This window comes from Chiroxiphia lanceolata, chromosome 4, assembly GCF_009829145.1.
Source record: "Chiroxiphia lanceolata isolate bChiLan1 chromosome 4, bChiLan1.pri, whole genome shotgun sequence".
Lineage (NCBI taxonomy): Eukaryota > Metazoa > Chordata > Aves > Passeriformes > Pipridae > Chiroxiphia > Chiroxiphia lanceolata.
Genome location: NC_045640.1, coordinates 50,057,687 through 50,083,570, shown reverse-complemented (window position 1 = coordinate 50,083,570; position 25,884 = coordinate 50,057,687). Strand labels below are relative to the sequence as shown.

The following is a 25,884-nucleotide window of genomic DNA, read 5'->3' as shown; positions in this document are numbered from 1 at the left end:
ATTATGATTTTCATTTGTTTACAAGCATATAAAAAAAATACATGTTTCTTATTTCCTTTGTCCTCTCTTCTCTTTCTGCCTTCAAGGGGAGGATCTAGTTATTCTATCTAAACTGAGCAAGAAGGGGAAGGAGAGAGGGGTTATGCAGAAAGGTTAAGCTCTTTAGCTGTCTGTTCAAATGAAGCAGCTGCTCTGAGTAAAACAGTAGCTATTAATTTCTCTGAACTCTTACGAGCAAAACCGGTATTCCACACTGCCAACTCAATAGTTTAACAGAATTGAGAAATACTGAAGTTTGAATAATTTAGCACGAACAAAGAAATATGTTAACATCTTAAAAGTCAACTATCATATCACCATGAAACACTATTAACATCGAAATAGCCACAGGAAGTATTTTCCTACTCAAACAGCCAGGAAGGTCTTGTAACTAATTACAGTGATGACAAATAGACTTAAGTCATCATTTTCAGAAAAAAAGGGAGGAAAAAAAATGTGGTTTGTGATAAAGGAAAATGTGAAAATAGAAAAATAAGTTCTGAAATTCATTTGAAATTTCAGAAATAGAGGAAAACCATAGTTTAAAAACAAATAAACAAAACCAACACCTTTTCAGATACAGAGGTTTTATTCTCCCCATCAGTAGATATGTGACTGCCTAGTCTCCATATACAACATAGAATGCTACTTGTTATTAGCAAACAAAGCCATCAATTTATTCGTGTAGCTGTACCTTTCGATCCAAAAGAATGTTGCAAGGTGAGAGTGCTCGGTGGACCATTCCATGTTTATTCATATACTGCAAACCTTGCAAAACCTCATATGCTATGCATAAGATCCTTGAAGAACTGAAAAAGGCACAAAATCAACAACATGTTAAAGTGAATGTTCCATCTGTGAAAATATAGTTTTCCACAACTATTCCAAACACAAGTGAGACATTTACAATTCCAGAACAGTTTAAGGGATCACTATTGAATGTAGTAGGATATGTTCAGTGCTATACACAACCCCCCAAAATCTAGGGGTTTGATTCATCCTGAACTGGTCCTTAAGAACAGCAGAAAATGATGCCAAAGTAGAAAATACTCTCTGTGATAGAAACTATGATTCAATACCTCATCTAATAAGGTTTTGAAACTCAGATGTTAACTGGAACTTATTTAGAAAATAGAGGCCTGCCTAGATCACTCCTACAGCCTTCAGTCACCTCCAAATGTGAAATAAGAAACAAAAGAAAGGTAAGAAAACTTCATTTTCAGCACATATTGTTTTACAACATTGGAAGTATCAACCTCATCATCTTTGGAAAGAAACAATGAGGTTTACCACCCAGAACATTTTGACATAACTATGTATTTTAACAAAAGTTATTATCTACTGTAAGAACTGACAGACTTAAAGAGGAGTTTCTGTGAACAAGTGATCAGAAATTTATACAGAGACCATGGGTAACAGGCTTCCCAAGCATACCCAAAATAAGAACAAAAGCCACAGATCTCATATCATCCAGAGAGATTCCCTTTAATTTTTCACTCTCCTCATTCTGCCCACTCCCCCTCAGACATTTCAGGTCTGTTTGGCAACTTTTTCTCTGAAGGCACTGGTTTATAAAATGTCCAAAAAGCAAAGCATATCTACTTATAAAGTCCTAGTTTTACATTCTATTTTTTTTATTTCATTGTTAAGGAGTAACATATAATAGCATTCTAGAGGATGTCATCACCTTCTCTTGCTTATTAAAAATTTGTGCAACAGCAAGATGAGGAGGAGCATTATAGACTACTTAGAGTGACAAACCAACTAGCTGATTAAACATCCAAATTAATTAATTTATACACCTTCATTAGCTGCCATTCATACCCAATGGAATGACAAAACTTTGTTCCAAGAGAAAATATCTAGATTTTGACAAAAGTCACACTTCCAAGAAATTCTGAGACTAGTGCAACACAGAAATATTGAAAAGAGACACAACTAAGTTACCCTACATGGAGCTATTCTCTAGACGATAATCTTTTTCCTAGAAGAACTCTGTACTAATTTACACTAGTTGTGAATATACACTTTTAAGCTATATTTTAAGGACAAAGGGAATCTAATCTAACATCTGTCCACACTACTGTATCTTAGATCACAGCATTTGAAAATGATTCTTGAGGTCTTAGTGATTTGACCAAAACCTCATGGCTAATAACCACAAAACCAAAACAACACCCCACAACAATCTTTCTCCTTCTTCACTAGCACTTCTTTTCCCCCATTCCTCCCACCCCCAAGCTAAATACTATACCACAGCATCAGACACCATTAGCTGTGTAGTTTTTTCTCTCAGTCATTCTTGGGTAGAGATATAACTGTGGTAAAAAAAAGTACCTTAAAAGTTTTCAGTTTCCTTGTATATTTTTTTGCTTGTAATGCAAATATTAATGATAATTGTTGCAAATAGAGTCCCCTTTCTCATTTTTTGCACAGCTTTGCAAAACAAGACATGAAAAATAAATAAAAAGAGTATTCATGTTTCCAGTAAAGAAACAATTGCATATAAAAATTATTACATCATGAGATATTTTAGCCTAGAAAGTGTTTCTTTGTATTAAAAAATAAAAATAAATATAACACATTAAAAAAAATAAAAGTAAATACAAAGTGCAATTTGGGGTCGTTTGCCTGAGGAGTGTAGTGTGTTCTGCTTGCGCCAGGGGGCCTCAGCCACCCATTTATTCTTCATCCTCTGCAATTCATACAAAACCAGAACACGGACAAATACGTGAAAATACTGCTTTGGGATTCTTTGCTCTTTAAGATAAACCCTTCAACGCCATTACAACAATCACAAACACATAAATTATTATTACTTTTCACTGCATATAATTATCAGTGCTCTTAAACTCTTGATGCCACCCTGCTGGGCAGAAGTGTTCAGCCAAGTACCTAACCCTTGTCCTTCAGCACACACATCACCTCCCCAGGAGACAAGGAACTCTGTATAACAAGCTATTCATAGTGCTGCACATATGTAGTTCTTATTTACTTGGGAAAACACACTGTGTGGTTATTACACATGAGATTTTCACTTAATTGCAAAGGGTCTAACAACTTGTTGCTGTTAGCAATAACAAGAGATCTCTCTCCTTTAAACTCCCCAAGGCCAAGTTCAGCAAATGTTTCCCAGCCTTGCTGCAGGTGAGTACCAAGGCTCTCTCCTTCCTTCAGTGGGTCTCAGGTACAGCCACTGTCAACACCACAAGCCTTGCAACGGCGTTCTGCAAGTGGAGAAGGTGCACTCATGAAGCTGCTTTCAGGCTTCAGCTTGAGTTGACATTTAAAAAACCCCAAAATGTAAACAGAAAAAGAAAACAGTCCTAAAAGAGGAGGACGCGTAAAATCCTGGTGAGCTTTGAGCAGATTCAGAAACTTTTTCCCTGATTATCTGGAAGCCTGTTTTCCATTGACTAGCTAGTGCTGAACTATGACAGATCTAGGGCAGTGTTTTAGCTCTTTGGGTCTCTGGAACTGCAGAGGTTTCACTACCCTCCTTTAATAGGAGGTAGAGGGAAAACCTACAGCAAAAGCACTAGAAACAACACAGGAGAAGAGGCAGCCACATGCAAGCGTGGCAGATTTGACACCAACCACTGACCTAATGGGAGCCATGACAACAGTTGTGTGGCATGAAATACCCTCTTCATCTCAGCAGCTGATGATCACAGTTGTGACTTTACATTTTATGGTGAAGGAAATCATTCCACTGCTCAAAGCAATATAGCAGGAGGCAATAAGTAAAAGCATGTAACTGTGAGATGCACTGCAGTTTCCTAGCTCCCCTAACAAACTTGGTTTAAGGTTATTTTCCTCTCCACCAAGATGAGCAAGAGAAGAAACAGCAGGTTCTCTGCAAAAGGAACACTTCACAGACAAGACAAGGCATGATCTTGCTACAACTACCAGCAAATGTTCAAGGAGTCAGCTTCATTTTAATCCTCAGTCTGGATACCAAAAAAATCTACTCAGCTGTAGCCTACTTGGCTAGGCTTTTGAAAATGAAAAGACTGTACACTGATATAAAATTAAACTGCTTGGATTTAATCATTGCCTGCTTTTTTCCTCGTTTGGAGAAGAAGAAACATCGCCATGAAGAGGGGCCATTTTGTGATCCTTCGTACTAGAAATCAAGACTTAAAACAATATAAGGATTAAAACCAATACCATGTTTGGGGCTATAACTTGAAAGTATAAAACCATAGAAAAGGACGCACAAAGGATAACTGAATTCCTCCCTCAGAAATTCGTCCTGTAAGTATGAGGGGGGAAAAAAAAAATCTCTACAAGCCGATACAAGCAAGTTCAGCCAACAGTACAAAACCAAGCATGCTTAAGAGTAGCATATGCATGGCATTTGTGGGTGGAGAGAGAAGGGAAGTCAACTTAAAAAGCCACAAAAATGAGGATTGTTTTATTACCTCCAGAATTTGTCATACCAAAATGATACCAGACAAACGTAATACTAATTTCCACAATGTAATAGTACACAGGTGGCTGTACTGTGCCTTCACAAAAACCATCAACTTTTCCACTTAGCAGTCAGCCTGATCTCCAGTCTGTTGAATTCTTACTGTTAAGGACACAAAGTCATTTTCTGGAAGTTTACTTCAGGAATAATAAACGTAACCTGTCAGGAAACAGATGTTTTAGCAGAGTTTCAACCTCTTGTGGTTCTGCAAACCCACATATGAAATAATCTGATTGCTTATGACACTGTTGTCACTTCTTGGATTCAGACAGGGCAGGATGAGGGGGGAAGCAAAGATTCTTTTCAGTGCACCCAGGACATTCTTTCATCTGACTGAGGACAGCTTCTGGGCTAGGGTGAAAGGGAGGAGTACTAGAAGGGAAAAGTACTAGAAGAAGTTGGCATACCAAGAGTCTTACCTTTCTCAAAAGGATCAGATACGAATAAACAGAGAAGTTAGGAAAGAGGGATTTATCAGGAATGAAGTGAAGACAATAAGCCCTGAAATTAATCAGGGGATTGGAGAGCTAAAAGTGATCATATTCACCCAGTAGTGACTGAGCAGTACCTCGGAAAAAACAGAGAATTGCCCATACCATAGATCAACATAAACACCACATCAAATAGAAAAGGTTGGAAACATTCAGAAATAAAAAAACTTCCAAATTCTAGAAATGGTCATACTAGCTCAGACAAAAAATTATATGAGACCACTATCCTTTTTTTAAAAAAAAAAAAAAGTAGGTGGATGTCTAGGAGACAGGGAATACAGAAGAAAGCATATATGAAACGTTCCTTGATATTTTCTGGCTTCCAAACTCTTTAATTCAAGCTCACTTCTGGATGAAAAAAGTTTGCCACCTAAGCATTATGTCTAATAATATCACCTACTAGTTGCAGTGCAAATCCACAGCTATCAAGTATTCTGTTGGTAAAATCTCCTCGCTATTTTATCATTGCTTAACTCCAGAGCAGGAAAAGCAATTTCGGAAAAATGCATTTGACAGCTAGCAGCAGAGTAGTCCCTACATACACCACAGAATGCTGAAGGGAAAACTACTTGATGCACAACATCTTGAATGCTTAAGAACAAGAGGATTGTAGATCATACAGTTGGGTGGGGTCAGGAGGCTTGGCCTATTAAACTGTTTGATTAAAAGAATTCCAATGTGAGAAAAGAAACAATGAAAATAAGAGATAAATTTGCAGCATTCATATCAGTATCGTGGAAGTTACAAGTTCACACAAGTTTCTTTTCCTCCAGTTTAAAAGAAAATCAATGCCAATTGGCACACAAATTCACTCTATTCATTGTCTTAAGAGAAGTGCATTCACAGCATTAACTGGAAATACATCTTCTCCATCCTTTCTCAGTGCTGCAATAAAATAGTTTAATATGAGAGTATTTGGGTATCTCAAAAGATCTTTCTGCTTGCTTACTGTCTCCAGTCCTACCTTCTCCTAGACTACGCCATCTATCCTCTTGATGACTGTGACCAAGGCAGATGTAGCTTGAAAACAGAATCGCATTCTGAGTTGGAAGGAATCCACAAGGATCATCAAGTCCAACTCTTAAGTGAATGGCCCATACAGAGATCAAACCCATGATCTTGGTGTTACAAGCACCAGTTAAATCAGAACACACTGATGCACCTGGATAACAGAACAGGAGCAAAAATCACTGGGGCTTGGAAGCAAAGTCGAGGCAGAAGCAAAATCATGGGGAAAGGAGAAATTTCTGGCTGTTACAAACACATCTGTGGTATTTTTAAGTGGTTAGGGGCAGTTGTAAATTTCATTTCCTTTTATGCTATCATGTTGTATCAGTCAACGTGGAGTGCCTAATCCATCTCGTAGAAGGAAGAAAGCTGTGCCTGGAAAGTACTGACAGCGCAATCAGCAATTAATGGACTATTTTCCATAACAGTGTTTCATCTAGTGAAGTGAACAGAGACCCCACTGGAATTCAAAAACAACACAGGACTGGTATCAGAAAGCAAGACTCATTATCTACTTAACTGTACAGTGTCCTGTAATTTTTGTATGTACTAGAGACGCCTATGTGGATTAGTACTAAGTCATGCTTCTTCAATGGAATGGTCACTCAAGGAAAGACGAAATTGATAATAAAAACTGGAACCACAACTATTTTGACCTCTCTCAGGAAGACAGAGCAAGACTAAATGGGATAAGATTATGCTGATGATACCATATTTCTGAGTTCCTCTTTCCTCAAACTCACAATCCATGGGTACATACAGAGAAGTGCATGCTTCAGTAAGTCCTTTATCAACTCTGTGCATCTTGTTCTAACATTGTAATATTGCTATAAACAATTAAACTCTAGAGGAATTGAATCTCAGGAACCAGGAGTCTTATGAAGCTTATGGCATTGATACACAGGAGCAAAAACATGGGTTCCTCTTCCAAAGAGAAGTGTCAGACAGGGTCTGCCCTGAGGAAGCACACCAGAGCAACACAAACCAGCAATATCATCAATCACTACCCCAGAACTCACGAAACAAACACCCATTTGGAATTCAGGAAGGAGATTCATCACAAAAAATTGTCTGTTCAAAGTAGAAGGGAACCAGGTTGTTAACAGATGTAATGTTTCTGAACTAATAAAAGTGACAATATTTCAATACAAGCAAAACTATAAAACAAAGAAAATGACATTTGCAGTTAGTTCCATTACTGCCAACAATGTGGATAGACTGGTTAGGAGTGGTGTGGCCAAGTGGTTACAGCAATGGATAAAGTTTGGGTATAATCCCAGCTGAGACAATCACTACCCTGACCTCAAGAAAGCCATCTGACCTCCTTATGCCTCAATCAACCAGCTGGAAAACTGGATAAAAAGCAGAACTGGGTTGAAAACCAGATGTGCAGATAAATTGGGTCTTCCTGGGTAAATAAATTACAAAATACCCTATATAGAACATAAAGAGTTTGATGCAGGTGGGAATGGTTTATTTAGCACTTTATTATGTGTTTGATTAAAAAATGGCACTAGGGACTCAGATTGTAAACACTGCCAATTTACTTGGAAATGCATTCACATTATCAAAATGAAATGAACTGGAAGGGAATGCAACAAGCAGAGAACAAATCAAAAAAAAAAAGAATTTTATAGACAGAGTCCTCGGGAAGTCTCTAACTCATGCACAGAGTTATTTCACACAGGATATCTTCAACAAGTTCATATTGGTCATCTGAGGAAACTCAAAGTCCTTTCATTCCTTTTTTAAAATTCTAAGTTGCAAGCATGACTTTAAAAGCAACACGGATGATGTTATGTTTTTATGAAGGTCTCAACTTGTAATGTACGATAAAAAAGTCCATAAAACAACGCATAAAGGCACAGATAAAGAACAACTTCATATATGGAGCAGATTGAACACAAAGACAGGTGACTTTTCAGATCATTATCACTCTGAATGATTTAAGTGTATCTGCTCCTCATAAAACAAAAGAATTCATACATTGCACCTTGAATTCCTTTAGGACATCCAGCATTCATCCAAAAAGATGGGGGAGCAAATGAACAAAGTCCTTTTGAAAAGCAAGCACACCTTATAAAGCACAATTTTAATGAAACCTCTGGTGCCATCTGGTTTAATGCACAGAACAGGAAAGACACATCCATATTCCCAGTTTTCAATCTTGCCCCTGATTAACTTCTAAAAAAAAAGTCTTTTTTTTGCATTTTAGGCTCAGTTGGCTCATATGTAAAAGATATAATAGGAATACTTTATTGGACCAAAACGTGCAATGAAATCAACAAAATTTCAATCACTAAAGATTAGGCAAAGTAGCCCTCATTTAAATTCAGATCAGAGACTCTGCATTCTTCTCACTGACTATACATTCTGATATAAGTAACACAATAGAAACAGAGGCACAGGTGACAACAGGAGAACAAGACCTAATGAAAGAAAAAACAAGACAACGACCTCAAAATATACAATAAAGAACTTAACTTCCATAGCATTATATACATGTTTTTCCACACTTCACATTGCCAACATTACATTGAAGCAAACAACACATCTCACATTCTTCTCTCCTTCTCCAAAAGGAGTCAACTCATAAAATGTAGGAGTATAATTAAGATCAGTTGAAGTCAGATCTCCAAAAAAATCTTTATTTTGTTCTCTTTTGGACTCCATCTGAACAAATGCATACAAAGTCTATCTCAGTCTGACAGACCCAGGAAAACAATCAGATAACATATAAAAAGGAGATAAGGGAATTAACTGCAGCTAGGATACTCTTCCTTTACCATAAAAGGCACTAAATCAGATCTTCAGTTGCTTGGGGGTGTTTCGTTAAGTCAGTTCCAAACCAGGCATCAAATTCCATGTTCTAGGCAAGGACCATCATTCCTTTGTATGTGAATGCACAAGCATCTAAACTTCTAGGCATAGGGTATCTCTAAAGCATAGAGCCCTAGACATGAAACGTTTACTATGCAGTAAATGGTACAAGTAGTAGTATTACCAGAGTCTTAAACCACTCAATCATTGAAGGAAAAGTGACTTCTAAAGATGTGATGAATGGTCACACAGAAGGCAGTGCCGATTTCCTTATGTTCCTCCATGTTAAAGTAAAAGATGTATCTGAAAAACAATTGCCATTTGTATCCCAAAATGCCAGCTGGTAACTATAGATCAGCATCTGGCTCAGACTCTATGTTTTTAAAGACACCTAAGTTTATGAGAATTCCACAAGTGACTTTTGTAGCAAGCAAACCTTGCTTGCTTCCCAAATCCTGCCCTATCACAATCCTTACATACAATCTTTTCAAACTTAAACACCCAATATTACATGTTTAAATAGAAAATATACGACCAAAAAAGTAATAGATTTAGCAAAGATCACATCTCAGTTTGGAGAGTTGAGGGTAAAACAAAATCAGAGGTTTGGATTTTTCATCATAACCTTTGTTATGAAAATAAACCCAACAACTTCATACAGTGGGAACCATTAGAAAAGGCAGATGCTTGATTCAGAATGACTAATAAATAAATAATAGAGAGAAGCCAGCAGGTCCACACAGTCATGAGGCTTACTTCAAAAAGAATAGTCCTACTACTACGAGGAAGACATGCGAAGGATTACAAAAGCTCATGGTTACAGCTACACTGGTAAAATTTTTCTTTCCAAAATGAAGAAAATATTCTGAAGTAATTACATCTAAGTGAAAAACTGTACTAAGCTATCATTTTACAAACCAGAAAATTATAGTTACAATACATTGGCAAGAGTTGGCAACACTGACTTTGCAGAAAAATAAAGTTCAGAGGAAGAATACCATACATTTCAAAGTCCATGTGACCCCTGTAATTCACTAGGGATAGCGCATCCTTTCAACATATAGGGCAGTATAAAAGGTGGTTATAGAGACTTCTGAAAGTGTGTATCAAGCACCAAAGCAAGGTGCTCCACAAAACATTTTCATTATTTCTCAGCCAGCTACTCTTCACCCAGCTCATTGTAGCACCACATGGATGAGAAATTTTGCTGATGCACGACTTGACAGATTTGGGATTTTTGTAATGTAGGAAAGCTGAAGTTGAGGAAATCTATTTCCCTTTCCTTCAAGAAAACCTCTGAGGAACGTAAATAGGAAAAGATGGAGACCAAGAATTATTCTTCTTGTTTTGGTATTATTTTTACACCAGCAAAGTAAAGATTACACTGTTACACTGTATGGGTGTAACCCAAAACTGTGTATTCTATAGCCTTCCATGCCATTTCCCAGAAACTGTTATCAATAGACCATTTACACCCTCTGCCCAGAGCAACCTGACTCCTCAGGCTATAAACTGGGTGTTAAGAAACTTGTGAGATAGGAGGGTGCCCCCTGTCCTCACACCCATTGTGGAACTCCCTGCCCTGAGGGAGGTACTGGGCATTCCTGCCTGAACTGGAGGATATATATAATCTTGGAGTCTTGGGACTTTTTTAACCACTTGAGGGATCCAGAGAAGAACTGTGACAACCACTCTCAAACAGACTGAGACCACCACTTTTCAACCACACTGCAACCACCACTCTTGACCAGACTGCAACAGCACTCTCACCAACAGGTTTTTTCCCCTCTCCTTTTACTTTGGACTCAGGGGGCCCAATGAACACCACTCTGTTCGTGCCCCAGGGTGCTGGGTTATACATTTGGGTTTTGTGGGTTAAAACCAATTGTTTGTCTGTATAATATTATTTATTGTATTATTTAATAAATTGTTATTCGATGTCCAGGCATTAATTTCTAATGGAACCTACAGAGTTATCAAAAGTTACAGTAATTAACCAAAACTGTCCATCCTGTGCCATTAATGCACCCAATAAACATCCAAAAGTTATTCAAAGCTTTAAATACTACCCTTAAGACAGACATTGCCATATGCTTGTTCAGCAGCAATTCTGTCAAGTCAGCAAGTCAATAGTCTTTGCATTAGCCACTCCAAATTATTGTTTTTCAAAAGTTTGCTAACAGGATACCGTTTATTAATTTCATCACTGCTTTTCTGCCCCTTCCCATTAAGAAAGAGTTGCACAGAGTTTTCTAGCATGGTCTTTGCCAGGAAAAAAGGGAAGTGGGCTGGGAGAATATTAACAAAACTTCCTAACTATGCTAGAGTTAACTTAGTGCAGCTTTCTTCCACACACCAAGGCCAGAAGGAAAACATTTTTGTAATGCACAGCCATATATACATGAAAAAACAGTGGGCCACCTTACAGTCTATGTTTGAAGCACTTCTTCATAAAACAAATGTTCATATGCTCAAGGTACATTATTTTCAGATACTAAAGTAGCCTCTTTTCAACCCAAACTGGCTTAGCTCAACAGGATGACAGAAGGATTTCCTCTTGTCACTGCTGTCTTTATCCAGACAGAACACAAGCCTCATAAACTGGAAGGTGTAACCTTATATCTACTTTATAAAGACAACCATGATTTTAGCAAAGCTGAGGATTATCTGCTACAAAGATCAGTGTCATAGCAATACTTCTTCAGAAACAATCACCAGAGCAGCAGCATTTTGAAGTTTTAATTTTGATGGGGAGTGGGCCATAATCTACACTTGCTCTTAGGAAAAACTCTGCAACCATGCCATTACAAGATTAGATGTCTTGACATACTTCAACTTCTACTGCAAGCAGAGAAATTTGATATATCATTACTAAGAAGAAGCTTCCTAAAAAGTTTTTGCTTAAAGCTACATTTTTCACAACAGGGAAAAGCTATACATATTTTATTTGTAAACAGCGCTTTTGGTTGAGTCTTTCAACAGAGGCTTTCATTCCTATAGTATATAGTTCTTGGTTTTATAACAAATGTATGCATTGAAAATGAATTGGGGAATATCCACAAAAGTAATTCTTATAAAAAAATTAATCCATATTTTTTCCTTAAGCCAATTGCATATTAGCTTCTCTCCTTTCAAGAACATGCTATGCACAAAATACAGAAGACTGTAACATTGGTTTCACAATGCTAAATGTTTTTTTCCCTATAAAGAAAAGCAAGGAAAGTGTATTATTATTTTTGTAAATGCCACAACAGCAAAACAGCTGAAACTGACTTGTACCAATTGCTTATGATCTTACAAGATCTGTTTACAAGAGCAGAAGAAAAATGAGGTTTCAGAATCACTAGAAAATAAAACCTCATTAATAACCTGATCAATGAAAAGTTTTAAAAGAAAAGCTGAGAATGAAGTGTAGTTATTAATGCAGTTAACATTGTTGCAGCTGTGTGGCAGTATGAACTGAACTCAGAACTCTAGAAATCATGACTAGCTAACAATAAATAATGCTGTCTTTGCAGTCAGACAGAACTGATTTTTTGTTATTAATTCTTGCAGGCACCTCTATAGGAAGATAAGGCATTAGTAACAAGACACATTCCTAATAAAACCTCTTCCCCCCATTTCATAAATTTGCAACAGAATTTTTTAAGCTATGAACAAACCTTGCAACACTGCACAGAACTTGTCCTAAAGCCAGGAATTTTCTGTAGATCAGTAGACTTTGCAACAGTATTATTTTAACAAACAACTTGGCTATTATGTAATTTAAAAAAAAATCTAAATATCTAAGGTTAAAAGCCTACCTAGGTACATTTTAGTGTTTAGTTAAAAAAAAATTCTGTATCCCTGTATCAATGGTACAGACACTACTTAAAAGTGAAACAGAATGGAAAGTTCTGAGAGAAGAACAGTCTGCAAATGCAAGTGATCAAAGAGACTTTGCAACTAGGCCAATAAGCAATGGTGCTTTAGGAATTTCATAGCTAACAAGTAACATTCTAAAAGCCATTAGGGAGAGCATCACTTTGATCTATAAACTGGTACACGTCATCACAACAGGGAGGAAACACTTATCTGGAGAGGTAACCATAAACTTACATGTAGCCAAAGCAGATGCCTGACTACAAAGCAGAAATTTATCCATCAGTATACAATTAGTATTAAATGTGATATGAGAAATGTCACCACCAAAGGGGGAAATAGAGATGACTATAGTTGCATGTAGGAGAAATCCACACAACAAAAGTTGCCTGAGGAAAGGGCATGAGAAACACAACGCACTGTAAATATGCAGGACCTACTCCCAAATACATAGGAAGTATGACTGGCAAAACATAAAACAAGTAATGCTGGGAGCACAAGAGACCACACTTTGCAAGGGCTGGTGAGTCGTTACATAGAAGCATCAAGCATAGATAACAGTAGAAGAAAGATCAGTCCACGCTTCACTCAAAGAGCTCTCAAGCCTTTCCACCTTGAAGCTTCAAGGGGCTTCTAAGAACCACCATGGCCCATAGATGCCACTGTTGACTGTACAGCATCAGCTCCATGGTATTGTATACTCACAGCTAATTTGCAGTAAGTGTTCTGTTTTGTGAACACAGTGATAATTAATTACAGGCATGAACTAACCTTTAGCAAAATGTGTGCTGCTAATGAATGAAGTCAACATTTTAAAACATAAAACTAGCCTGAACTTCCAGCCTTCTAAACACTTCTATCACAGCAATCTCCAGTTCCCTGGTATCTATCTAGTTATAAACCCAAGGAGAGAACATCCACATGCAAAGAAAAAAATCTCAAACCACGACAGAGATCTTTCTAAGCATATCAATGCATCTAAATAAACTAGCTGTCCCTAATTAGTGACAAATGTTCTCCTGAAGACATTGTTCAGTTGTTCCAAAGGCAAGAACTTGCACTTTAAAAATAAAATCCCATTGTAGAACAGTGCACTGTATAGCAAGTCTAATGAGTGTTAGCTCTTCCTTTTTTTCGCTTCTTAAAATCAGGATAAAGTGTCAAATACTGTATTGAGTTAGAATAAGCATATACTAACCATATCTTCTTCTCACAGTCTACAGGCAATTTTTATTCTAAACACAACTATCATAAATCAATATTAGGATAAATAATGTGCCTTAACTCTAGTAAGATTTGCACAACACAAATTTGACATTTGGGTTTTCAGCCATTAGCTCATTAGTAGTAATTTGCTCATTCATGTAGAATGGAATTTTAACATGTTCCTTACACAATTCCTTGCACAAGTATCTCTTCAGGACAAAGCCACTCTCCTATTGAGGATGATGTTTGGTCTGTTTGAGAGAAACTCAACATCCTCTTCGAAAACTGTAGACTCCAAACTTTCCACTATTTTTGTATTCAATTAGCTCAGCATAACTCATCTTCAGCTCGAGATCTTTAATACTGCTTTTAGCATGGAATCTGTATGAAGTATCTACAAGCAACTACAGAGGAAGCAATCACACACTTCTCCCACATCTCCAGACTTTATATTGTATACAGCTATTCTATCTACATTTTAATAGCAAGAAGCAGAGACTATCCATCTTAAAAAGTAGGATTCTTCTCTTTTTGCTTTTTCCTGGAATAGAGAAAGATAAGAAACAAGGATGCACTCACTGTTACACTTCACATGTAAGGAAGACATGGACATACGTACTGAAATGTCTTTGTGCTGCTATCAAACATTGCAGCCAACTATACAAGCAAAGAATCTGATTCCATACCCAGAAAGGTCACTCAAACATCAAGAGTAACAATGTCCACCTTGAATACCTCAAGAAAACTGCCAATTGCTTTCTTGTTGTGAGAGGAAAGGCAGTCCCAGGAGACAATCTATGCTAAAAGGAACGCTACAGAAAGATTTGCAGTCAGACTAAAAATTACTCACAAAAATAAAACTATACTTCTACATGAAGAAAAGCATAATTGGACAATATATAAATAAGTCTGGACTAATATATAATGTTTCATCATAGATTTGGAACTAAAGCATTATCAAGAAACTAAAGGAAAAGTCTACAGACACTAAATGCCCTAACTATAGAATCTCACACATGCTTAGGAAAAAAAATAATTTTAGGTTTGTTTATTAATGCTACTTCATCTTACTGTTACATAATTTATCCTTGCCAAATGCAGCCTCATTGTGACATATGGACTTCTCATGTGAAATTCCAACACAGACTTGATTCAAAGCAGAATATACTCAGCCTATGAAACTCTGCTCATATGCAGCTCTTCAAGGCAAATCATGTAAAACCTTCAGCCTTTTGATGACTTGCACCTGTTTTACAATATTTTTGAAGAACGCCTGGCTACTCAGAAATTGCTTTTCCTCCCCATCTAATTTCTTCAGTTTCACTTCAAGTTTGCCAAAAGGACACTAACAGCAACGATGGCATAAAGAAATCTAGTCCAATCAATGAAGACAACTGTTTAATACAGCCAATAAAATGTACTCATCCGAATCACTCAGATCATGTTTTCTCCAAACTAGTAAACAGCTGCAGATATAGTCTGCTTCCCATCAAATGTTCCATGTATAACAAACTATACCTTGTATCTCTGATGGTTCACTAGTAATTTTTCAATACCATGACTTTCAAAACATATGACAACTATATTTTATTGAAGAAAGGAATAGACTTAGACTGTCCAAGCCACAAATTAAAGACCAATCCAGAAACTCTACTGTAGGTGCCAAAAGTCTGCTGAATGTCAGTATTTGCTGGTATTTTTATTATTATGAATACAAGTGCAGACCAACTTCTTCAAAGAAGAAATACACTTCAAGCATGACAGAAAAAAGAAATGTTCACAACTCCTATTATAACAGCACAGGAGCAGAGAAAATAACTCCTTTAACACTGTCTGGAAAAAGTATCTCAAAGGAGTAGTTAGAAACATGTTTAAAAGAACCTCAAAGATAAATGTACATCCTACATTCTGCTCTTTGGTATCAACAATGCTCCAATAACTAGCATCTTTGAAGAGCTAGTAAAATTTTGACTACCACTACCCTTAGTGAGACTGTTAAAGTACAAAATGTCTACCCACCATAATTTTTTGTGACTTATTTTCAATTCATTCACAAGACAAAAATCCTTGCTTGTGCAAGAAGACACAGAGGAAGGCAGTCAGACTGAGGCACATTTTCAAATCTCTGAACAGCAGTAAGCTATTATGATCTTAAATCAGGTATTTACTATTTTTTTGTGACTGTATACATAAATTCATGGCCCTTTAAATATTTAACTCACTCCTGAACATACTTCAGAGAGCTGATTTTGCACTAACACGACTGATATAAACTAAAATTAAGTGCATACTTTCTCTGATTGAGCGCAACAATAAACAGGGCACTAAATTGAGATTGAACAAACAGGAAACAACGACCCAGACTACAACCTCTCACACAGAGAACAATGGACAGTAGTCTGGTGAAAAATGGGTTATCAATGCCTAAAATTTTTATCCTACCCTAAAACTCTTATCCATGTTTGCAGCCTGAGTTTCCCGTGGCACACAACTCCAAAAGAGCTCTCCTGCTGTTATTGTGATGCCCTATGGAAGCACAGTAAAGAAAATTGGGATTAATGTCACTTTTAGAAGCATTAATTGTAGTTACAATGTCCACATGGCTATCCCCTGAAAGACAGAAAGAAGAGTTGTATTAAATTCCTTTCCTGTATCTGGTTATGTATGGTAAGAATTGCAAGAGCTGACACTCATTTCATCCCTTTGAGAGTTCTTGAAATTTACCTGATAAGAGTTCTAACAGTAGCAGAGGCTTAATCCAGGATCCCAAATATGCAAAACTCAAACCAGAAAATAATATGGCTGTAAATTACCAAACACTTCCGTGCATTAATCTTTGAAAGTGAAGTTAAGCATGTTAACTTTGAGGACAATGACAAACCATCTCTGCAATGCCTGGGGACTGCTTACACATTATTGTTAAGTAATGAATGAATGAATTCCTGAATATAACACAAGTCCAGCTCCTAGAAAATTTTTGGTGATAACCTCAGTAAAATGACTTTCTGCATTGCGACAGAGGAGGTAAAGTAGAGGTCTAATTTCCAGTATTTGGCTCCTTTGTGCAACTGATTCATCAGAGTTAGAAAACCTGGGGAAAGTTTGAGGTTAACTTAAGAAAGAACTTCCCTACTTTTTTTTTTTTTTAATTATAATTCATATATTAAGGAATGTATGCCTACTTGATGCATGACTTCAGCAAAGACTAACTGCAAATAACTACCAAACAACTGTATGGCCTGTTTTCCAATATGTACAGAAAGACAGACAGTCCATAATGTAATGTCTTGAACTTCAGCACTAACATAATAGAAGATTTCCTGCTGATTTTACATCAGTTTGTGGTACAGGTGCAAAGGACTTAGGTTACTGGCAAGTGTAAGGAAAATTAATCAAGAAACGAGAAAAGCAGTTTCTCACATTCCGTAAACAGTTTATAAAATTAATTGCAATAGCATATGCATCAACTCCGGATGTGTAACCAGCTGTGCTACCAGTGACCAATACAATCAGAACACATAAAAAAAGCTAAAGACTTCCCTCCAAAGGTAATTGATATAGACAGATCACATAACCAATAACTGGGAAATGGTCCATCCAAGTTATTTCTGGACATTTCTAGGTCTCATACAAGAATCAAAAAATTCTGTTTTCATTAAAAAAAAATAGAAGGAAAACATCAGTCTTGCAAGAAACTTCACTTGAAGTGAACATAATTTATCTTTTTAGCTACTACTGCAAAAGCTGCAATTTTCAGCATATGAGTCACTGTCTCTTTAAGCTATGGCTATACATACAGGCTATATTTTAGCCTTATACCTCAGGTGTTGTAACTTCCAGAAGAAATCCCAATTGGCTCATTAGAAGAAAGATCAGATAATAGAATAACTTACTTCAGTAAAAACTTCCTCATGATAAGAGGGAAGAAATAAAGCCAGGCTTTGTGCAACTACTCTCAACAGCCCAAAGAGCTGAGGTAACTGTCACAAACTAAGTAACTTCTTTCAGCATGCCAAAACCCAAAGTCACATACCTTACCAAACTATCAAAAAAAAATCTCAAAAACCTTTCTGAATGCCACAAAACACATGGAAGTATAGAGGGGCATAATGGAGGTACATACAGACCACTGTTATTTGAGAAAGTTTTGTCAGAGAACCTACTTAAGCATACTGTATCAAGGAATTTGAACCAAATTGAAAGAGCTACATGCATGCTTTTTCAAAAACAGTCATGAGACAGCAGGCAGTCTGGGCTGCTCCTCATCTAACACCAACACACATGTTCAAACAGTAGTGTGAGAACTGAATGAAAAAGGAAAGAAAAAAGTTTCTGATGCTTTAATTATTTCTGGAACTTTGTACAATAGGAACCTGATGCAAAACTATGTGAAGAACTATAAGATATATATATATATACACACACATCACACATGAAAAACCCTTTACACCTAACTACCTCTCTATCTCAAGAAAAAATGGGAATCATAGTTCCTTAACATTCCTCAAGCTATAGTCCTCTGCAACACACACTGCTATACAAGCTTAAGCTTACAAAATGCTAACACAAACACAGGGCATTTTTCATTTAGATGGATCTCTGCCAGACATTCTTAGCATCCTATTTAGGGGCTGCAAGACTCAAACATCTACAGATCCAGTATTAGTACCTTTATACAAACCTAATTTGGGATGAGTCACAGGAAGTCACAGAAGCATAGTACCTCATCAAACACAGCCCACTTGAAATGCCTCATGTTAACCAGGAAAAAATTGTCAATTATTTTACTGATTAATTATCATCTCCACATTTGCATAAATATGAAGACAGATGAAATCTAACTTAAGCTAAAAACTTCAAAAGGTAGAATGAGGAGACTCTGGATTTTTTAAAATGTGCTTTATATTTATATATTTTCTGTGTTCTGAAATAACCAGTTAGCACATAATGTCTAGCTTTCCCGAAAAAAAAATAATGTTATTCTCCTTCCACTCTTCACATCTTCTGGTTACATATATATCACTTCTTTACTTCAAAGGTAATATGACAGATTTTAAAATGACAGTTAGCACTTTGTGCAACAAGCCTGACGGGGATTTTGAGATTTTTGTTTGTTTCGTTAAAGGTACAGCTCAACTACTCCATATATCCTAGTATTTAAGCAAATAGTCCTGACATCCACCCTTTGCACTTGGTTTTGACCAAAGTGTTGCTGAAGTTACTACATAAACTCAAATTCAAATCACTTATTAGCACGTTGGCATATATTTCTGACATCTTGTTCACTTTCTAGTTGATAAATTAATAGATTTCTGCATATAAAAAACACACACCAAATTCTATCCATTCTAGTGAAAGTTGTATTTCATGATCCAGCAGACTTAATCTTCAAATTAATTCTTGGAAAGTTCCTTATCCTGTCATAGGCCTGGTTTTATTTTTAAAAAGAAAACCCAAAGCTACTATCACATGACAGACAGGATTTTATGAGTTACAAAGTATTTCATTTATAAGCAAGTTCCCTGTAACTCCTCCAGCTTTTAGAATTGCATGGAAATGAGTACTCCCTCTTCAGGCACATATTTTATCTGATAAACAATGTCTTTAGGTTAACTTTTAACCAAGTAAAATTTACATAATCCAGTAAAAGTTAAAAAATTTGTCCAGGACTTTCCCACAGATGATATGTGAAATGATGATGAGTGGATTTGAATTAGCTTGACACCTTACCTGACAGGCTTTCTTTCACGTAGCAAATCTTCCAGACTCTTTTCACAGTGTTCAGCTGCCACAACCAGTCTCTCTAATAGGAGGAAAAAAAAAAAAAAAAAGATGTATAGCAGGACTGGAATCCAGATGAGATCCTGGGAGTATAGACTTCACACTATACCTATTTGGCAGATGTTAAAGAATTTTGACATACACTGTATGGAAAATTACATATAATTAAATGTTAAAGAAGTACAATTTATGGATAACACCACTATTTTTTGTTTATGAGATACAGCAGATACCTTTCTAATTTCCTCATGTGAAGCACTGTCAATCCATCCATCCAGTAATCTCCTAACAAATGTTGAAATCCTCAGCCAGTGTCAATCAGATTTGACTGAAGAATAGAGGTCTCAAAATAACCATCTATAAATTTGCAGAAATATGTAGCTGGGTTGACAAAAGAGACTCAAAGTAACACCAGCTTTGAGAAAAGGGACTCAGGCTGAGCACAGGAGTTTCAGTCCCAATGAGCCAACAAGCTCCAGCACCTCTTGCCCAACAAATATCTATAGCCCTTGCCGGGGTCCCACATGTTCTCAAGACTGATGGGCTGGCTCCGAATACAGAGGAAAACCCAAAGCTATCGTTGCACTGAAGACAACAATCATACAGCAGGAAAAGACAAAGGTATAAGATGTTACATGGGGGTATGAGAAGACTCTTAAAGTAGCTAGGCTTTGCTGCTTCCACTACTCACAGATGAGCCAGTAGTCAATGTACAGATTCAAAAATCAAATCAGCTAAACTATCTCACACACATTTTTGTAAGATGACTGTTAGAGTTAGATAAAAGTAGAAAACTGAGGAACACCTGTCATCACATTAAAGCGGGAATGCTTGTAACTCAACTCTTTCTTCCTTTTTAAAATCAAAGGACCATTTATGCTTTCTTTGGAGGAAAAAATTCTGAGACTGCCTCTTACAATGCTAGGAAAGATTTAAAAGTCGTTCAACTTTACAAAAAAACAACCCCCAACATTTGAATGAGGGGTTTTTTTTTTATATTTCCCCTTTGAGGGTCTTCTGGGGGGGGATGCATACATGTAATTTTTTTTTTTTTGCACTGTTTTCCTAATCTGCTCTCATGTTCCTCTGTAAGAACAGAAATTGACATTTGCAAAAAAAACCCCCACAAACATTAAATCATTACGCAGAGAACTGCCAAATTGAAAGTTCTGTCAGTATAAGAATGATAAAATTTGCCACCAAATTTGCCATATTATTTGAAATCTATTAGCTGCTATTCTAACCATTAGGAACAGTCTCCTGATTTCATGATTAGACATTTTATTTGCTATCCATCAAATTACTTCAATTATCAAAGAGTATTTTTTCCTTCATATTTATACACACAAAATCTTCATTTTACTCTTCATTGTCAAAAAGGTCACGGTTTTCTAGTTATTTTTGATTTATTAAATGTTATGTTAGTTAATGCTTCCTAACCTTTCATCCTAAACAGTACTGTAAGAAAATCCCAGTTTCTCTGTCAAGAGGTACTAGCAAAAGCAAACGAAAGTGATTAAACTTTATAGATCTCCTGACTGCATAAATGAAAAATTCACATGTTTGAGAGTAAAGAAAAATGCATAAAGAACTCCCTGCCCCACAGAATACTTCAGTGTTTGGAGCTGGCAATATCCTAATCTTCTAAAAATCTTAAACATTCTATCATACTGCATTCTAAAGGGGACAAAAATTACTTGTTCTACTTTATGAGACCCTGTAGCTAATCAAATACATACAATGTGCTTTTATATGGGAACATTTAAAAGTTAAAGGTGGCAATCACTTAAATTTTCACAGGTGTTGCAGCCTTTTTGTGGAAATTAAGTGCTGTAGTCCTGCTGAGCTTGCAACAGAATAAGATCATCAAGAGCAGAAAAAAAACAACTGAAGCTTTATTTGAGCTAACAGTAAGTGTGATAACAGTTACTGACAAAAAATAGCTGTACTAAAATAAAATAACCATTAGTGGGAGAAATCTTAAAGAGATAGAAAAAAAAGAATACTGGAAGCTTGCAGCCAAAACACAAGATGACCGAGACAACAAGAACAGATGAAAATCAAGTACAAAAAACCCAACCATCCCATGAAAATGGTCGTAAGATTACAGCATGGGCGTAGGAGTGCAGCATCAAAAATACACATATTTCCATGTCCCACACAAAGACATGGAACAGCAACTGAGTATAAGAATTTTAAAGACGTATAAAAAGAAGAAAGTACTTAGCTTTTATCAGTTAGTGTAACACACAACAGAACAGGACAATAAACGGTCCTTTGCCTTGACTCTACAGAGAAGAAACAGAAGCACCAATGCTGCCAGTCACAGCAAAGGTATACAGTAATTTTAAGACTGAAACCCAGCCACTCTGTGGTGCTATGAAGGCAGTATTCTGCTCAGTCACCTTGCAATATATTGTCACAAAAATATAACTCTGTAACCATATATCAAATTTGCTTATTAAACAGATACTCACCATGTTTACCTCTGGTAATGTCAACGTACTGGCAAAGCCTGGGATGAGTGATTGTTTTAAGGATTTGAAATCTCCCCAAAATTTTTATGGAGTTAGGTGTTAGAGGAAGACCATTACTTCCACAAACATCATGTGGTAGAGCTGAGGCAAAGAAGGTGGAGGCACCCATCACAGAGTCTTTTAAAGGAAACATCTTTTTCACACAATCTTAAACTCTTCAGAGCAATTTGTGTTCCCTAAACAGAGAATACAAAGTAAATATTTATCTGCAAAGTATACAGGTTCCTAGTTGTTTACTAATTAATGCAATTAATTTTTTTTCTCTGTTATGGGAGAAAGGGACATTTTTGCATAATAAACACAATAATAATAATAATACTACAGTGCTGCTGCATCATAAACACCGCATTTAAAGATGAAAATATAACCGTAGTTTTAAACACAGATTTAAGAATCAAATACAACTATTTTTAGGAGCAGATACATGCTTTAATACAAGCAATCTTCAGATAACTACTTCAATATAGTAGGTTATTTATGCAAAAAACAGTCAAGGCACCAAGTAGACAACACTCTTCTAGAATACCACCTTGTATCAGCAGGCCACAAGTCCAGATTACCACAGCTTTAGTGATGATCCAGCATCTATATACTACAGCAATCCTAATATTTAAAGCTATGATGTAACAGTCCTCTTTCCTACCACCATTCCTTTCCCTATCCATGGGTAAACTGCTAGCTCACACACTGGGTCAATAACAAATTAAGGAAGTAATCTATGTTAAATATTTCTGTGAGACAGTCAAGCAAAATAATAATTATCCTGAAATTAGGTCCAGGAGCACTTAATTTCATGACTGCTTTTCTCTCTGGCAGGAACAAGCTCTCTCCTCTGAACTAGGCATTTCTACTCAGCGTGAGCTGAACATTTTCTCCGCATTTTTCCACAACCAACCATTACACCATTCAAGAACATGAAAATCTAAACCATGCACAACTAACAGACACTTCCAGAGTCAGACAGGCCTCAAGTAAAACTGCCTGAACTCTTCTTACTAGCAAACTACGAATTTAATCTGAGGCAACAAGTTCCAAAAACCACACCAAGCCTCTGCTCAGCTCATTTCTGGATTGCCCAGCAGGTGACTTGGGACAGTACAACCTATCATTAGGGACTATTATCCAAACACATTAACTCCTACAACACATTTGTACTTGTGTACAAGGATACATATACAAACAGATAAAAACACCAAGCTTATACCTTCTTAAGCGAGCCCTGGTGTGGAAGCTGTGATGGTGAAGCAGATGGCACTTTCACCTACTGTCGTACAAGAGGCCACAGAATAAAAAAACTCCCACTTCATTAACAAACCTGTGCAGGAGAGCACCATCCAGCTCACTTCAACATCACAGCACAGAGTCTGGAGGCATCTATGTATACCATCAACAACAACAGTCCACTGACATGGAAAGCAACTCTCTTGTGAGCCACAGAACAGTAATTATAAGCTCCGAAGAGCAGAGGCAAATATGCAAGTTCTCCGGGAAACGAGGAAGAAGAACACCCAGGATTTGAGTCCCATAAAAGAAATAATACAATAAGCTTAAAGTATAAATGCAACATAATTCTTTCAAATCAGATGTGATAATTTTTTAACATTTTAGGTGCTTCACGAAACAAAACGCAAGAAAAAGAATATTATGCAGAGCACTAATGAAGCTATTCACTACTTTTTTGTTCTTCTTTAAGCCAAAATTAACCTGCTGCTTTCAGGAAAAGGGATTCTCTCCTGAGGAAGTCACACAGGAGAAACAGAACACCTAACAATTTAGTGTCTCAAAATTATTCTTTCTCTATGGGAACAATCTTGTCTCAAGCATAACATTCCCAGTTAAAAACTACTAAATTTATTTCATGAACCCCAACTGAGAGTGACTCCATATAGGCAGCACAAAGATCTTATATACAAAAAATATTTACTAAGTCTAGACAAATGGAAATTACAGAATGTACTTGTGTTTGAACTAATACAGTTCAATCTAAGATACAAAGCACATTGAAACGACTGCTTGCATTTGTGATTTTTTTTCTCCTCTGAAGAAATAGGGACATTCTAACATCGTCATATTAAATGTGAATGCATAGAATTAAGGAATCAAACTTGAAAAAGGAAGAAAATAAATCTGGAACAGCATTGAGCATTGTAGTTTTTATAACAGTATATGTATTAAAAGTCTTATTTGTAAATACAGAACACTTTCATATCTCATGAATATTTCTTTTTTTTTGGGTAAATTATTTACTTTGGGATGTGAACAATGGAAATTACAGATAGAATTTTCCATTGGAAAGACATCAGTTGGACGGGGTGCCAGCAAAAAGATTTATTGGCATGCAGCAAATTCCAACTGGAAACCTTTAGCTGTGTACTTATAACAAGACCCACATTCCTGTAAAAACATCACGTCTGCCAAATGAACTACTCAGCTTCAGAAAGAAAATATATATTAAACATCTAGAAAATATAGCTTGACTTAGAGATTGAATTATAATCTTGCTTGGCACAATGGCCCTCTTAATATTTGCTCTAAAATAAAAGAAAACCAAGTTATTAGGATCAGAGTTGAGGGATAGGAGAGTAAAATTACATCTAAGCAGCAAAGTGCATTATGTCTCCAAAAATGTACATATGGAGAATACAATATATTTACTGAGAGATGTTTTCATTTTTACTGTAGAAAAACAGTGTTAGAGAATAATTCCCTAATACATTGTACCTGCATTCAGCTGACATTTAGAAAGGAATTTTCATAAACACAACTGTTAAATTTCATTAATTCAATAAACCATTTTAAGAGATTATACTTTCCTTGCACTCTAGATCATTTAGCTTACAAGGATGTTATGTGTTCAACTTATCCCTTGCTTCCTTAGGTTACAAAGCAGACAGGAGAAAGGAAGACATGATAGAAGCAATCTTTCCTGACACCCACCTAAAGGAATCAATAAGGAATTTTAAAAGGTATGCATTAAAACAGGTTCTCTTATTATAGAATTAATTCTACGGGAAACCATGAAAGCATTTTAAATGAGGTTTTGTTTGTTTTGTGGTTTTTTGTCTGTTTTTCTTTAAATCCACATCGAAGTCTGGCAGAACTATAAACCCATGAGTGTGCTACACGTTGTCCTTAGGGTCAACAAATGCAGTTTTACACCTCAAACTCACTTGTACTATGTAGAAGAGACACATGTTGCATTAATTTTATGACTTGAAGGAATGAATTATATCCTGCAGAACCTCCCTATTACTTTGAAATAAAAACAGGAAGAGAAAAAGAAGGGTTTGTTATTTTAAACTGACACCGCAAACAGTTAAGGTAAATTCAGTTTTGGGATTGAATTCTGGAAATTCAATTCTGATAATCCAGAACAGCAAAGATGGAAGAGGAAACGAAGACTTCTCTTATTAGTGTCATCTAAAACTACTGAGTCACTGTTTCCAAAGCACCATTTAATCCACATAGGAGAGACAGTCTATCACATCTGTGAAATAGGTCTGGCATAAAGATTAGAAGTCCAGAAGTGGATTTGTTGCATCCCACCTCTGAATGACCTTCCTGAGCTCCCTTGCCTCTGTCCAAATCTCCCTTAGAAACCTTTACAGCACACAAACACACTAACCAAAATTCTCAGCAAAATCAGCCACGAAAAGAAAGATCTTTA

The 25,884-nt window shown here is 36.4% G+C and overlaps 1 protein-coding gene across 5 annotated transcripts in view; it reads right to left on the bottom strand.

Annotated features, from left to right (window-relative positions):
* The window catches only part of TBCK (TBC1 domain containing kinase), a 98,246-nt gene that overhangs the window by 69,943 nt on the left and 2,419 nt on the right, over nt 1-25,884 (bottom strand). For 4 of the 5 annotated variants that reach the window (XM_032686263.1, XM_032686265.1, XM_032686262.1 and 1 more), the window contains 3 exons: nt 22,158-22,393; nt 19,630-19,702; nt 734-848 (listed from right to left, as the gene is read on the bottom strand). In XM_032686263.1, coding sequence (XP_032542154.1) covers nt 734-848; nt 19,630-19,702; nt 22,158-22,350 — 381 coding nt within the window. In that variant the 5' untranslated portion in view covers nt 22,351-22,393. The remainder of the gene's footprint in view (nt 1-733; nt 849-19,629; nt 19,703-22,157; nt 22,394-25,884) is intronic. The other variant, XM_032686266.1, reaches the window with a different exon arrangement.